This window comes from Ahaetulla prasina, chromosome 1, assembly GCF_028640845.1.
Source record: "Ahaetulla prasina isolate Xishuangbanna chromosome 1, ASM2864084v1, whole genome shotgun sequence".
Lineage (NCBI taxonomy): Eukaryota > Metazoa > Chordata > Lepidosauria > Squamata > Colubridae > Ahaetulla > Ahaetulla prasina.
Genome location: NC_080539.1, coordinates 109,742,079 through 109,758,337, shown reverse-complemented (window position 1 = coordinate 109,758,337; position 16,259 = coordinate 109,742,079). Strand labels below are relative to the sequence as shown.

Below are 16,259 nucleotides of genomic sequence, written 5' to 3'. Positions count from 1 at the left end.
GTTTTTCAAATAGTGCAGGGATGCAAATGTAGCCCTCTTTAAAGCAAGTGAATCTATTTACAAAAATATATAGCTTGCACTCCAATATTAGTCAACCATTAATCTATCTGGACTAACTAGTCAGATGCCATGTTTAATCCTTATGTTTGTTACAATTTTTTGTCTATGTTTGGAAATGGCCATCTGGCCTGCATTATTTTATGGAGTTTGGCAGTTTTTCCACTTTGAAGTATTTGGTGGTCTTTGCAATGTTTATTTGAAGTATTGTACTATATGAGAACCTAGCTGAATTTTACAGAGTTCCCAGTTTTACTTTTGTGATTTGGTACTGCACTGAAATTGACCATCTCAAAGTAAATGGTGGGCTTTGCATTTTACTTTTGGGATTATTCTTGTATTTTTCATGCCATTTTGGTTTGAAATTCTTAGGTAGAATTTACCTACAAGAATGCAGATACTATCATGTCAGTTTAAGTAGAGTTAAATATTCCGATGCCTTTCTCACTAACTGTTACCGATACATACACAGTCTTAGACATGAATAATGTTCTACAAATTATATGGAAATAATTCATTATATTCCAAAAGTGTTTTTCAAATAGTGCAGGGATGCAAATGTAGCCCTCTTTAAAGCAAGTGAATCTATTTACAAAAATATATAGCAGTTGTACAAGATAGTCACATGATCCTTGGAAAAGATGGAAAAATTTTAGATTATGTTTCTCATATTCTCTAAAGGGACCTTTTGGAACTGAATTGGAAACTCTGTACAGCCCTAATATTTATATTTTAATGTAATATTTATTAGATTGTATTTTATAATCTAATATTTCATCATTGATAATATAAAATTAGCAATTAATTAGATACAAAAGCTCAGTGTTCTTGGGAAAAGCACACTTTTTGAAAATATTTTTATAATCAGGGCACTTAATGAATATATCTTTTTTACATTCTTAATTTTTGTTTTAGGACTAATGTACTTTATATTCTACATTTTCTGTTGAATTGTTTTTTTCTTAAATCACATTGAAAGGATTAGGAATCAAATTCAAAGTTAATAGAGTTAGAACTTTGGAATGTGTTATTGACTTGTATCCTTACTCATCCCTCACCACCTTCATTTCTTAAAGTAGTCTTCTCTATTCTGCTGCTGTCTAGACAATATGGGCAGCACATTGAGTAATGCTGCTCTAAAGGCTTCCCCTCCCTTAACTTCCTAATAGTTGCTATGCCTTGCAAATATGTAACTTGTTACTGTGGGTAATATACTGTGGATATTATGACCAATTCTGATTTAAAAAAATCTACAAAATTCTTGTGAGCTTAGAACCATAATTTATTCAGCTCATGATATCTGAACTATTTTGTGGAATTATCCTTTGGAAATCCATTATACTTTAGGAAAATCAAAATTAAAGTTGCATGTCAGTGGTTCATGAAAGACATCCAGTGAAAAAATCTGGCAGTATGACATTAGGGTGGATATATCTTTATATGTTTTCCTAAAATAAGTCTTGAAATTAACAGAGAGCTCTGGTGTACGCTTGAACTACAACTTGTAGATTTCTGTGCACTCATCATGTCAGGATATATAGCATCTTCTCCCCCCATTTTTACACACAATATCAACCCTGTCAGATATACTGTGTTGAAAAGCAATGTGAAAAACACAGCTGGAAAAAGAAAGGCTTCACACATAAAACCTTGGTGATAGGCTACCTAGTGCCCTCTGGATGTTGTATATTGCAAGACTTGTTCCCCTAATCATTAACTATGTTAGTTGAACTGAGGAAAATTAAATCCAAATCTGGAGCGAGCCAGGCTAAATCTTAAATTTATTCATTTAGAGTAGTAATGGCTAACTTTTTTGCCACGGCGTCCCAGGAGAGGAGGGCATGGGGGGGTCACACACGCATGTGCCACACCCGTAATTCTATGCACCCTGCCCCATGCATTCATGTGTGATCTCCCCCTCCCCACTCCTGGCATGCGATGGCCCACTAGGCCTGTTTTTCTCTCTCACCTGGCTCCAAAGCACCTCTTTGAGTCTGGGGAGGGCGAAAGGGCCTTTCCCGCCCCCCAGAGGTCCTCCGGAGGCCAGAAATGGCTCGTTTCCCAACTTCCGGTTGGACAGGAAGTGACGTTTTTTACTGTCCCAAGCCTCAGAGACTCCTAGAGAGCAATAGCTGTCTGGAGAATTATAGGAGTTGAAGTCCACAAGTCTTAAAGCTGCCAAGTTTGAAGACCTCTGTATTATATAAACTGTAAGGTTGTACAAAGTACTTTATACACTTTATAAAGCACTCATTAAAGTATGATTCTTAAAAAGGATCAAATATTTGATTTTGTGGTCTTCCCAGGCTGTGTGTGTGTGCATGCATAGACATCTGTTCCATAGGGTATGCTGGTAAAGTTGTTTAGCCTGCAGATACCTGCTGAAGCAACCGGGAATAGACCTTAAGACAACTTTGTCGAGTCTTCCAGAAGATGTAGATACCTGGCACTTTGAATAGTGGTCTTTCATGTGCTAAGTACAACATCTATACCTAACTTAAATATTCAGTTGAAATGTTTTGCACATATTTAATAATCTATATTTTATATAGATATATATGATTGCTTTTCTTCTGCAGATAGATTTTTAAGGATAGATTCAGTTTTGCTGACATCAAAAATAAAAGCCATTTGCTATCTTTGAACATTAAGCTTTACCATTCTTTGCATATAGATGAGATATCTGCAATGGCTGATCTTGTAAGATTATACCAGCTGTTTCCTACACACCCAAAAGGAGAATACTCTGTAGTGTATCGTACATGTTAAGCTTGCAGTATAAATCTTTTAGTGTTATCTCCATTTACTTCAACGTTTTATTGGTTCTAAATTTTGCACTTTTTCTATGCAAATGCACATTGCCAATTCATTAAAAAATACTTAGCCAGTTTAATGATAATAAAGAACTATCAGGTATAGCTCTACAAGTAGTTTATGTCTGGCTTAGATTTAATTTGATATTAAAATTTACCTCATATTGTTTCTGACCAAATATCTCTGTTGCAAAACTAGGTTTTGGTTGAACATTAAGAGTACAACTTGCTCAACTAAGTCATATTTACATATGATTATTAATATTTCAAAGGTCAGCTGGTTTTTTTTAAAGTTGCTGCATGTTAAGCAGAGAGTACAGCTGAACAGCTCCCACCAAGGATAGAATATTGCAACTTGGAAAAGTACAAGACTAGGTTGGAAGGATAATTACCTAGTTGGTTACCTAATTTCTAAGAAGAGGCCTAATCAAAGAATTTCCAGTATTGATCAGTGCAAAAAAAATGTCATGACTATTGATTCAAAACAATATTACTGATTTTTAAAACTATAACATATTCTGTTGAAAATATGATATAGGAATATTGTATTTGCGCAAATATATGTTACCAGGAAGAACATTCATTTAATTTATTGTGTCTTTTCTCTAGAAAATTATGTCAACATAGAAAGCATTCCATTTCTTTTTCTTTTAAATCTGGGAGGTATGTTGGGCTAAGACATAGCAACTATGCCAGTGAGCTTTGGTGGCTGGGAGGGTCTTGCACATGGAAATCCCAAGTGCTGTTATAACAACATTTCACTGGGGCTCATTTATATAAGAAGAAAATAGGGATTTATCTATGCCTCCTTGAACTCCTGAATGAAAGGCAACATAAAGTCAGACAAATATAACTCGCAGTCCTGACATAGCCAGTAGTTATGGGAAGTACCTAGAACAAAGGAACTGTAGTTATAAGGTTATTCTTTGTGTGTTATACAGTGCCTATTATTTCAAGCAGTAGCAGGGCTTGGCCACATTGCACTCATCCATTATATATATAAAATTATGTTTCAAAAATTAAAATAAAATAGATCTTTGTCTTGACCAGGAAGACATAATGAACTTAACCTCTGCTTAATTAATATTTTGCTAACAGCTTTGCTGTGCCATATTTTTAGAGCTGTATAAATTCTTATTAATACAAAACCTCATGCAAGAGAACTGCCTTTGATCAGAGGTCATAATAATAGGATGGTTGCTGAAATCTTAATGGAATCTTACCAAGGCACTTGTTCCATTGCAACAAATCCACAACCCTTATTATATCTAGATTGTTGCAGAGAAATAGCTATAGGGTTCTATCAAAATGCCTTACCAATATGAAGATAAATATATTAACTTGGTAGGAAAGATAAACATATGACACCAGTTTTTCATTTGGTATATTGCAATAAATGTAACAGAGCTGACATTCTGGATTCTTACGAAAGTTAAAACCTGTCTGAGAGTCGTCACTGGACAAGATGGGTAGCACATAAATTAAATAAATAAAGCATAAAACAGGTGAGAAAGAGAATAAAGACTGAATGGTCTTAATGAGATTTGCTTTCCTTAGAGGAAAAGAAAACATAAGCATACAAAGATTGCTGTGTTATTGCACTTGGTCCATAGTGCATATTGAAAACTCAGATTCCTGTATTCCTTAAAGATTATCACCAAAACATTGTAAGAATAATAATATTATAGTATACTACAAAACTTAAACAGGAACAATAAGTTTTCATAATGAATACAATATGTTTTGAGGAAAATTTACATATGACAGAAAGCCTGAACAAAATTCCCAGATGTCTATTACCAGCCAATGAATAAGAGAATTCTTACTGTGTAAGGGTACACCTGAATACTTGTTGCAGATTCCATTTATTGTAAGATTGAATCTTTTTGCATCTTCTTTCATTAATAGAATAGAATAGAATTTTTATTGGCCAAGTGTGGTTGGACACACAAGGAATTTGTCTTGGTGCATATGCTCTCAGTGTACATAAAAGAAAAGATACGTTCATCAAGGTACAACATTTACAACACAATTGATGGTCAATATATCAATATAAATCATAAGGATTGCCAGCAACAAGTTATAGTCATACAGTCATAAATGGAAAAAGATTGGTGATGGGAACTATGAGAAGATTAATAGTAGTGCAGATTCAGTAAATAGTTTGACAGTGTTGATGGAATTATTTGTTTAGCAGAGTGATGGCCTTTGGGGAAAAACTGTTCTGGTGTCTAGTTGTTCTGGTGTGCAGTGCTCTATAGCTGCTTTGATGGTAGGAGTTGAAACAGTTTATGTCCAGGATGTGAGGGGTCTGTAAATATTTTCACGGCCCTCTTCTTGATTCGTGCAGTATACAGGTCCTCAATGGAAGGCAGGTTGGTAGCAATTATTTTTTCTGCAGTTCTAATTATCCTCTGAAGTCTGTGTCTTTCTTGTTGGGTTGCAGAACCGAACCAGACAGTTATAGAGGTGCAAATGACAGACTCAATAATTCCTCTATAGAACTGAATCAGCAGCTCCTTGGGCAGTTTGAGCTTACTGTGTTGGCGAGAAATAACATTCTTTGTTGTCCTTTTTAATGATGTTTTGATGTTAGCTGTCCATTTGAGATCTTGCGATATGATAGAACCTAGAAATTTGAAGGTTTCTACTGTTGATACTGTGTTGTCAAGTATTGTGAGAGGTGGAAGTATGGAAGGGTTTCTCCTAAAGTCTACCACCATTTCTACGGTTTTGAGTGTGTTCAGTTCCAGATTGTTTTGGTTGCACCACAAGGCTAGTTGTTCGACCTCTCGTCTATATGCGGATTCGTCATTGTCTCGAATGAGACCAATCACTGTTGTGTCATCTGCGAACTTCAGTAGCTTAACAGATGGATCATTGGAGATGCAGTCATTGGTATACAGAGAGAAGAGAAGTGGGGAGAGCACACAGCCTTGGGGGGGCCCTGTGCTAATTGTACAGTATTTGATGCTTAGCTTCACCTGCTGCTTCCTGCATTAAATAGGTTTTGAAGACAATCCTATTTATCGGGGGCATGTAATTTTTTATAAACTGAAGATCACAGCCTTTGACTGTCAGGCATTGGGGTCAGGGGGCACAAGATTCCAAAAAGAAAGTGGGCATCACCATGACAAATATAAATTTACATAAATATATTCGATTTAACTTTTTAATTAACTTGGAAGAAAGCCTGTCCTCTATATCTACTGAAGATTGAACGTTGATTAGTGTTTTCCACTTACCATTATTCAATTGATTGATAATGAGAATTTGCAACTTTTTGTATATTTGTTCAATTTCCTAAGGAAAAGCTGGTCTATAGTTGGTGCTCAATGGAAAGATAAATGAAATGAACATTATCAGCTAATAATAATAAATGGATATTTTACTTCTTGTCTTCCAAGTTCAATTAGAGCACTAATATTGGTGATAAGAATAGGTTTTGTACTAACAGTAGTTGAAGTAAGTGGAATTAGCGTGGTGGGGAGATAAATTATATAAATCAGCCTACAGTGACACACTCTGATTTCAAGAGAATTTTATTGGTTTAAGCTGCCCAACAAAGTTAAATCCCTATAAAATGTCTTTTTCTCTAACCGGTAAGGCTTCTTAAGGGCTTTGTGTGAGTAAATGAGAAATTGCAGAATTACGGTTCATTTAGTGACCATTCAAAGTTCCAATGGCACTGAAAAATGTGCCTTATGACTGTTTTTCACAGTTACAACCTTTGCAGCATTCCCATGATCATGTGATCAAAATTCATACACTTGGCAAGTGGTTCATATTTATAACCATTGCTGTGTCCCAAGATAATGTTTTGCAATCTTCTCATAACAAAGTCAATGGGGAAGCCAGATAACAACCTTAACATATTAAGTTATTAACTGCAGTGATTCACTTAACAACTGTGGCAAAAAAAGTTGTAAAATGGAGTAAAACTCACTTAACAACAGAAATTTTGGGCTCAATTGTGGTCATAAGTTGAGGTCTACCTGCATTAGGTGGTTTTCCTGGTAACATGTCTTCACCATCTATACCCCCTTGTAATTTTTGTTCAAGGGGAAGCTGAGTTATGCTTGCCCACCTTCATTTAATGGCCATTTGTTTAGATGTTTATTGCTTTATGCTCTTTACTTAAACAGATCCAGTGCCCAACCTGCCAATTTGTGTGGTGTTTTAAGTGCCACTCTCCTTGGCACGAAGGTGTCAACTGCAAAGAGTTTAAAAAGGGAGACAAACTGCTACGTCACTGGGCCAGTGAAATTGAACATGGGCAAAGAAATGCTCAAAAATGTCCAAAATGCAAGGTAAGAAGACAGCGCATGTTCTTTCAATATTATTCATTGAGGTGCCTGGGCAGAGTCAATTAGTAGAACTAACACTTACTAAGAAACGAACTGAGAAAACCAATCTCTTTCATCTGTTGACATTACAGTTCTTATCACCCTCTTTATTGAACCAATGACTTTTTAGAACATTCTGTTTCTCAGGAAAGGAAAAGAAGCCAAATAACCTTTCCTTCCCTCATTTCCCAAAGTTTTTTTCTTCTTCTGATTAACCTAAGATGTATTCCTCAGAACTTACCATTTACCATTTAAATGGTAAGTTCTGAGGATACACTATTCTGGGTAATGATATTTGATAATGTATTTCTCTGTTTCAAGACATTCCGGATTGGAAGTTGGAGAAAGATATTTCAACTGAATTTTTTTGATGAAATCTACATTTGGCAATATTGAAAAACACTGCATTTTTTTTAAAAAAAAATATTAATGATAGTTATTGATGAAAGGTGAATTGAATTGCCAAGGTTGGACCCATATTTCTTAAAGACCAGTGCAATGCAGTTTTATGTGAAAATGTTTTCTTTTTTAAATTAAAACCATTTGGCTCTTTTGTTTAAAATCTTTTTTAAAAAATATGACAACATTCATTTTTTTAAAAATGTTTGCTTTTTACAGATGACAGAATTACAGTATAACTTAGTTTCCATACTGTACATGAAGTGTCAACGATATTTTCAGGAATGAGCATCAGCCCATGATTTTACAGATTGGGAGCTTCCTTCTATTACTCAACATCTTGAAAAAAATGACCAAATCTTGCAAAAAATAAATCCCAAATATTTTGAGAAGGTCACTGATTGGTGATTGGTTGATGGTTACTTTCTTCCCCATGGGCAGTATTTCTCTGATCTGTGCTTTTACACAAATAAAAGTTGTAACATGCAAATTTATTTTGCAGGAGCTGTCCAAAAGTTATTGAAACAGTGGGGCTCTTGCATTTACTTAAGTAAAATTAAAGCCAAATGTTTGCATCAAAGTGCATAAATAGCATTCAGGCAGTAAATAGGAAAATAATGTCATCAAATGCTAGCCTGAAAATAGAAAATGATTTTCCCACATTCTGATGATGCAGCCTGTATGTTAACAGCTATTGTTTCATTCATTAACGAACACAGAACTCAAAATCTGACTGCAGGAATAAAATGTGTTTCAAGTTTCTTCATCTGACAACTGTGAAAACTCCAGTGAAATTGAACTTTCTACACACAACATTATTTTTTATTGAGCAAACATGTGCTTTATGTTCTAAGGGTGATGATATGCAACATGTTTCCACCAACTGGTTCTGCTTGTTTTTACAAATTGCATATTCATTATATAAAACCGAAGTAGAATACATTTTTGGAACACTTTATCCTGATTTGAAAATAACATTTCAGATTTTCAGCATTGTTTTTTCCTAGTGTTTATTATAAATAAATAAATCTATTGGATTACTGCAGAAGAGGCTATAAATTATACCAAAGGATTAATTTGTATCTAGTCTGCAATTCTTATTTTTAATGACAAGGCAACGTTACTGTTTTAAAATTGTAAGTTTTGAAATTGAATACTATACAGAATTCAAGTAAAGGGTTATTCAAGACCCTCTGCCACCATTTCTCAAAGTTTTAAATACTACTACATAAAAAAGGAAGTACCTTAGCTTTCCAGTGATTTGCTATAGTAAATATGGTAGCTAACAAAAGATATTGAATTTATTTGTTATTTTTGTAATCTGAAAGGGGAAATTTACAATAAAGTGGGACTAGAATTAATTACCACATGCTATTTATAAAATTTATTTAAAAGTTTTTGTTCAAAATGAATAAACAGTTTACTAGCAGTTGTAATTGGTATCAGTTTGATTATAACTTTCAAGTGCAATTTAAAAATCCTTTGAAGATTCTGCAATTTTAAGAAGATGGATTTAAATTGAATTATTTTTATAGTCAATTCCTGGTTAAGTTATATAACTGAAAAGCCAGGTGTTTCAGTAATTTAAATTTTAAATACATTGTGCAAAAATACTGCTTTACTAACTTTCCGCATAATCTAAAATATTTTTGTTGTACTAATAGGGAATATTTTTCACACATAAAATACCTAGAATCTTGATTTGCTTCTAAAAAGTAGAAATACCATTGACACTTTACAGGATTCTTCATGACTTTTTGTATAAACTCTGTGTGATTATGCTTTGTTGATTTAAAACAGGGGTGTCAAACTCAAGGTTAGATCTGGCCTGGGGGGGGGGCCATCCTGGAAACAGGGAAGGACCAGCCTCTGCCAGCAAAACGGAGCTTAGGAGGGCTGCGCACAGCCTCCTGAGCTCTGTTTTCGGTTGTGTTGGCCTCCTGCAACTTTCTGCCAGCAAAAACGGAGCTCAGGAGGGCTGCACATAGCCCTCCCGAGCTCCGTTTTAACTGGCAGAAAGTTGCAGGAGGCAACCACAGGCACTCCTGACATGAGTGACATTGAACTGGCCATGCCCACCCCAGCCACACCCACTTGCCCCCCCCCAGGTCAAACACAATCCTGATGCAGCCCTCAATGAAATCGAGTTTGACACCTCTGATTTAAAACGATTAAAATAATTATGACTTCATATTTTTATTTATTTAATTAGCCCATTTGTTTTCTGTTTTATTATTGTGAACCACTCAGGGTTTCCAGTTGGAACAACAGACATATGATGTTAAATAGATAAACAGCTGAATGAATTTTCTCAATAACCAACATTAATAAACTAGAAACACAATCAATTAATAAGAAAAAATCAAAAGAACCAACTTTTCATTGAATATATTTAATACACATATATGTAATTTAATTATTTTAATATCCAAAATTTCAACCTTTTTAGTGTGAGTCCTTATGTGCATCATGGAGTCTTTGTTGATATTTATGTACTGTATAGACTATTACTGTTAATTACCTTCCAAAATGGCACTGTATAAACCTAGGACTCTATCCAAAGACTTAGGCAAATGTTTGGTGATTGTCTATGGGATAATAACTCTCCTTCTTGGCTAAGAACGAGAGGCTTGAAATGCTAGTTTGGAAAATTTGAATTGCTGAAAAATTTTGTCAATTTTCCTGAATGTTTTAACTTTGCAGCACTTTAATTGTTTTTCTTAGATTTAATTTACCATTGTTTCATTGTTATAGAGAAAATAACCAGTCTCTTTAAGTTTATAATTTTTTGTGGCTTTAAACAGTATTTTAAAAACCTTAATTGCAGCAGCCTTTTAGCTTCTCCTATAAATCTCTGTATTATTACAATAGTACCTTTCTTCAGAATGTATTGGATGATTTGTCATAAAAAATTGAGGTAGTTAACGTTGGGTGGAATCTTTCTTTTTTAAAAAACAATTATTTTTATCCCTCCCTCCCACCGGTTTTACTTTTAAAGATTCATATTCAGAGAACAGAAGGCTGTGATCATATGACTTGCTCACAATGCAACACTAACTTCTGTTACCGCTGTGGGGAGAGATATCGCCAGCTTCGTTTCTTTGGAGATCACACATCAAACCTCAGTGTTTTTGGATGCAAATACCGCTACCTCCCTGAAAGTCCACATTTAAGGAGATTAGTGAGAGGCTCCGTCTGTGGTAAGTGTGTAATAAAACCTTTTGGAAAATTACGTCATCTATGAAGTAATTGCCATTGATAGAACTCTGATGCTTATTCCTCATTAACACGTCATAGAATAATAAACATACTTTCTCCAACTATAAATTTTTGTTCTGAACGTAAGATTTATTACCATGGGAATCTCTTCCTAAAGTATGCTTGTTAGGTTTCCTAATTCTATGCATCTTGAGGTTGCATCAAGAATTGCACAAATGTGATTTGAACTTCTTAACAGATTAGATGCCAGTTATATATTTTGAGAATCTAACAATTGAGAGCAGGGGTGTCCAACCTTAGCAACTTTAAGACTTGTGGACTTGAACTCCCAGAATTCCCTAGCCTCCACCATAGAATGGGGAAATTAAAACTTTGGTTTCACAATCACATCCGTTAACATAATGATGGATTTATCCTAATATTTTCTATATATTTCAGTCTTAATCTGTGTCAGTTTTGAGTTTGTAACTCAATGCTTTTTAAAAAATGCAAATCATGTTGTATCTATAGAAAATAATAAACAACTAGGCTTACACATTTTCCATTTTTCTGAACCCATTTTTTTCCGCCAGCCAGCCAGCCCCTTGTCTCTGTATGGGAGATGCTCCCATACAGCCCCCTTAACTTCCAGGAGAACTGATAATTGAATAATTAATTAATCTTGAGGGGTTTCATAGTTGTCAAAAGTTGTGTTGCTATTACAAAGAGTGAGTTTAAAGGTACAGGGGTTTTATCCAGATCATGATGCCATCCTGTTAAAAAATGGAAAGGTTATATGAAGTATAGTGGGTTTTTTTTGTGGTTTAATGGAACTCTCATAATACATATTAGAATCAGGGATACAGGGGAGCATAGCAGAATAGCTCTGTTATAACTTTTTCTTTCTTTTATCCTTTTACAAGATCATGATGGAATAGCAAACATAACAACCTAGCAGCAGAGTTTAAAATAAATAAATAAAATACACTGGATGTTTTTAAAATATTTGTCTAAACTGAAATGATGATTGCCTGTGGTTCAGAATTATATAAAAGAACTTTTAACAGGGAATTTCTTGGCAATTTTATTGCATTGTTGGAAGGACATTGCTTTTTGTGCCTTGATTTTATAGACCTGCGAATAAGTACTAAACATTGAGAAATGGGTAGAAAAGAAATTGTGTTAAGGAGACACATTAATAACAATACTAGTAACTAGAACAGTTGTACATCTGCTTTTGACAATGTAACTGAATGAAATATGAAATAAATGTACTGACCATTCCATTAAGCAATTACTGCAATGTTAACTGAATTGTCAGTGGAAGCTATCGTTCTTAGGTATGAAGTAGCTTGCCTTATAAATTGTAGGGGGGAGGGGGGAATTTATTGATAAGTTACCAAAACAATACATTTCTACTATGTATTCCCTTTTCTGTATGTTCATCTGCTAAACTATAGCAAGAGGAACATCAAGAAGAAACATGCTTTTTAAAACTATTTGGCAAAGAGCAAGATGAAATGTTAACTAATTTCTTTTTGCTCAGCTGCTTGGAAACTCAATATGCTCTTCCAAAGTTTCTGATGTTTTAGCCAAAATTGCATATCCCAGTAATGGTTTGGAAATTAGTAAAATGCAGCGCTTTCAAATGTATTAAGATATTAAAGCTCTGCAGAATCTGAATCCAATTAAGTGAATAATAGATCAGATAATGCATTACTGCTTATGTATTGTACTCAGAGGTAAAACAAACCACAGAATTCATTTCTTTATAGTGGGGGAAGGAGCTGCTTGGCATTCAACAGATTTCAATTGATTTAATTTCAGAGGAAATAGAAAGATGTAAAGATTACTAAATGATCATGAGTCCCTGTCCACGCATAAGCCTCTCTGTAATCAGTAAGAAATATGTATTTTTAAATAAGTCCAGGACTAAATTTAATTTCTCTACTTAACAAGATATGCATACATCTGTCTAGGCAGAGCTAGAACAGAGCTAGGATAGTATCGTGTGCATGTGTGTGTTTTTATAAATGATGCATTGTTTGAAATTTTGATCTGTAATCAAACTGGGCTTGGATAAAGGAGGGTTGTAAGAAATCTTTCATAAAATTGCTTTAAAAACCTACTGCACTTGCATCGTATTCGTGTTGGAAGCACTGAGGCACTTCTGGGTTGAAAGGATTAGCTGGTGACATTACTGTTGCCTGGGGATGCCCAGTTGGGGGCTCCTTTCATGTCTCTGTTAATGTGCCCACTGTAGTGGTACCTGTTTATCTACTTGCATTTGCAGGTTTCAAACAGTGCTAGGTGGGCAGGTGGACATACTATACTTTGACATGCAATATGTAGGCAAGATTTTTAGATTTTTCTTTTTTTCCTCAACTTCTCCCACATTGTTTCACCACTGTGTGCATTTCATGCTTGTGAGCTGCTCATATTGAGTTTCCACACTGCACAACAGTCTGCTTCTGAAAGAGAAAAGCATTAGAGACATTGCATAATTTGCCTGTTACTGCTATTGAAAATTTCTGGTCCAGTGAAGAATCCCCATTTGACCATGTTGATTCTTGGCCAAGGTCTTTTGTTCATTAAATATTATTTATAAACCAGATAAGCCAAGTGTCTCTTAAATATCAGAAAAGTCAGTTTAAAGCTGACAATAGATTAATCATTTGCAAACTGAAAATAGACTTGCTGCTGCAGTTGTATTGTTGATTTTGTCATTGCACAGATAGTCTTCGGTTTAGGAATATCATTTAATGACCAAAGTTACCATGGCCTAAGAAAGATGTTTTTCTTGCCATGAACCACAATCATTGCAAAACATCTCATTATACCTTCCCTCCACAGTCAAATCACCATATTTTGGGAACTTGACAACTGGCTTGTATTTATGGCTGGCTGCCAAGCACCATACAATCATGCAATTGCCACTTGCAATCTTCTCTGCCAGCTTCTGCAGAAAGCCAATTGGGAAGTTCAAGACGAAGGTTGCAAGCGGAGGGGATGGAGACGAGAGGAAAATCCTTGTGGGGCTGCAGGAATAGAGCTGAAACATTTGAGTTTATTTATTTATTTATTTATTTAAATTTTTATACCGCCCTTCTCCCGAAGGACTCAGGGCGGTGTACAGCCAAAAATAAAAACAGCAAGTATACAAAGTTAAAATATCAATTTAAAATACCTATTCAATAGTGGCCGAATTAAAACCGTCAGATTGACCTAACCTAAAATACCCCATATAAAATTACAAAGGATTAAAACTTTAAAATTTGGAATTTAAAAAATCAGTCAGTCCAGTCCCGCTTGAATAAATAAGTGAGTTTTTAATTCCCGGCGAAAGGTCCGAAGGTCAGATATTTGGCGCAAACTGGGGGGAAGGTCGTTCCAGAGCGTAGGTGCTCCAACAGAGAAGGCCCTCCCCCTGGGGGCCGCCAGCCGGCATTGCTTGGCGGACGGCACCCTGAGGAGACCCTCTCTGTGAGAGCGTACGGGTCGATGGGAGGCATAAGGTAACAGCAGGCGGTCCCGTAAGTACCCGGGCCCTAAGCCATGGAGCGCTTTGAAGGTGGTAACCAAAACCTTGAAGCGCACCCGAAAGACCACAGGTAGCCAGTGCAGACTGCGCAGGAGCGGTGTTACCCGGGAGCAACGAGGAGCTCCCTCGATCACCCGCGCAGCTGCATTCTGGACTAACTGGAGTCTCCGAGTGCACTTCAGGGGTAGCCCCATGTAGAGAGCATTGCAATAATCCAGGCGGGAAGTGACGAGAGCATGAGTGACCGTGCATAAGGCATCCCGGTCCAGAAAGGGACGCAACTGGCGGACCAGGCGAACCTGGTAAAAGGCTCTCCTGGAGACGGCCGCCAAATGATCTTCAAACGACAGCCGTCCATCCAGGAGAACGCCCAAGTTGCGTACCCTCTCTGTTGGGGCCAGTGACTCGCCCCCAACAGACAGCAGCGGTTGCAGCTGACTGTACCGGGGTGCCGGCATCCACAGCCACTCCGTCTTGGATGGATTGAGTCTGAGTCTGTTTCTCCCCATCCAGACCCGTACGGCCTCCAGGCAACGAGACAGCAGTTCAACAGCTTCGTTGGGGTGGCCCGGGGTGGAAAAGTACAGCTGAGTGTCATCAGCGTACAGCTGATAACTCACCCCGAAGCCACTGATGACCTCACACAACGGCTTCATGTAGATGTTGAACAGGAGAGGCGAGAGAATCGACCCCTGAGGCACCCCACAAGTAAGGCGCCTCGCGGTCGATCTCTGCCCCCCTGTCAACACCGTCTGCGTCCGGTCAGAGAGATAGGAGGAGAACCACCGATAAACGGTGCCTCCCACTCCCAATCTCTCCAACCGGCGCAGCAGGATACCATGGTCGATGGTATCAAAAGCCGATGAAAGATCCAACAGGACCAGGGCAGAGGAACCCCTATCCCTGGCCCTCCAGAGGTCATCCACCAACGCGACCAAAGCTGTCTCCGTGCTGTACCTGGACCGGAAGCCGGACTGGAATGGGTCTAGATAGACGGCTTCATCCAGGTACTGGGAAGCTGCCATGCCACCACATTTCTACAACCTTCGCCACAAAGCGAAGGTTGAGACTGGACGGTAGTTACCCAAAATAGCTGGGTCCAGGAAGGCTTCTTGAGGAGGGTCTCACCACCGCCCCTTTCAAGGCAGCGGGGAAAACCCCTTCCAACAAAGAAGCATTTATAATTCCCTGGAGCCAGCCTCGTGTCACCTCCTGAGTGGCCAGCACCAGCCAGGAGGGACACGGGTCCAGTAAACATGTAGTGGCATGTAACCTCCCCAGCAGCCTGTCCACGTCCTCGGGAGCCACAGAATCAAACTCATCCCAAACAACATCAACAAGACGTGTCTCAGTCATCCCATCCAGATCATCACAATCTTGGTCCAAACTATCCCGAAGCTGAGCGATTTTATCGTATAGATAACCACTAAACTCCTCAGCACGTCCCTGCAAGGGGTCATCCCGTCCCCCCTGGTGTAAAAGGGAACGGGTCACCCGAAACAGGGCAGCTGGGCGGTTATCTGCCGACGCAATGAGGGTGGAAACATAGGAACGTTTCGCAACCCTCATTGCCACTAGGTAGGCCTTCGAAAAAGATCTAACTAGTGTCCGATCAGCCTCGGAACGGCTGGACCTCCAGGTACTCTCTAGGCTTCTTCTCCGGCGTTTCATCTCTCTCAGCTCCTCAGAGAACCAAGGAGCCAATTGAGATCTACGCCGGGTCAGAGGCCACAAAGGCACGACACGGTCCAAAGCCCCAGCCGCAGCCTGTTCCCAGGCCGCCACTAGTTCTTCAGTCGTGCCATGGGCAAGATCATCAGGAAATGGCCCAAGCTCCGTCAGGAACCTCTCAGGGTCCATCAGGCGCCTGGGACGGAACCAACGCATTGGTTCCGTCTCCATGCG

General features: G+C 37.7%; 1 protein-coding gene across 5 annotated transcripts in view; it reads left to right on the top strand.

Moving 5' to 3' along the window:
• Positions 1-16,259, top strand: part of RNF217 (ring finger protein 217) — a 56,512-nt gene that overhangs the window by 25,607 nt on the left and 14,646 nt on the right. For all 5 annotated transcript variants that reach the window (XR_009153807.1, XM_058172442.1, XM_058172425.1 and 2 more), the window contains exons 3-4: positions 7,016-7,180; positions 10,614-10,815. Coding sequence is in view for 4 of the 5 variants with exons in the window: in XM_058172442.1 (XP_058028425.1) it covers positions 7,016-7,180; positions 10,614-10,815 (367 nt within the window). In the remaining variant the exon portion in view is untranslated. The remainder of the gene's footprint in view (positions 1-7,015; positions 7,181-10,613; positions 10,816-16,259) is intronic.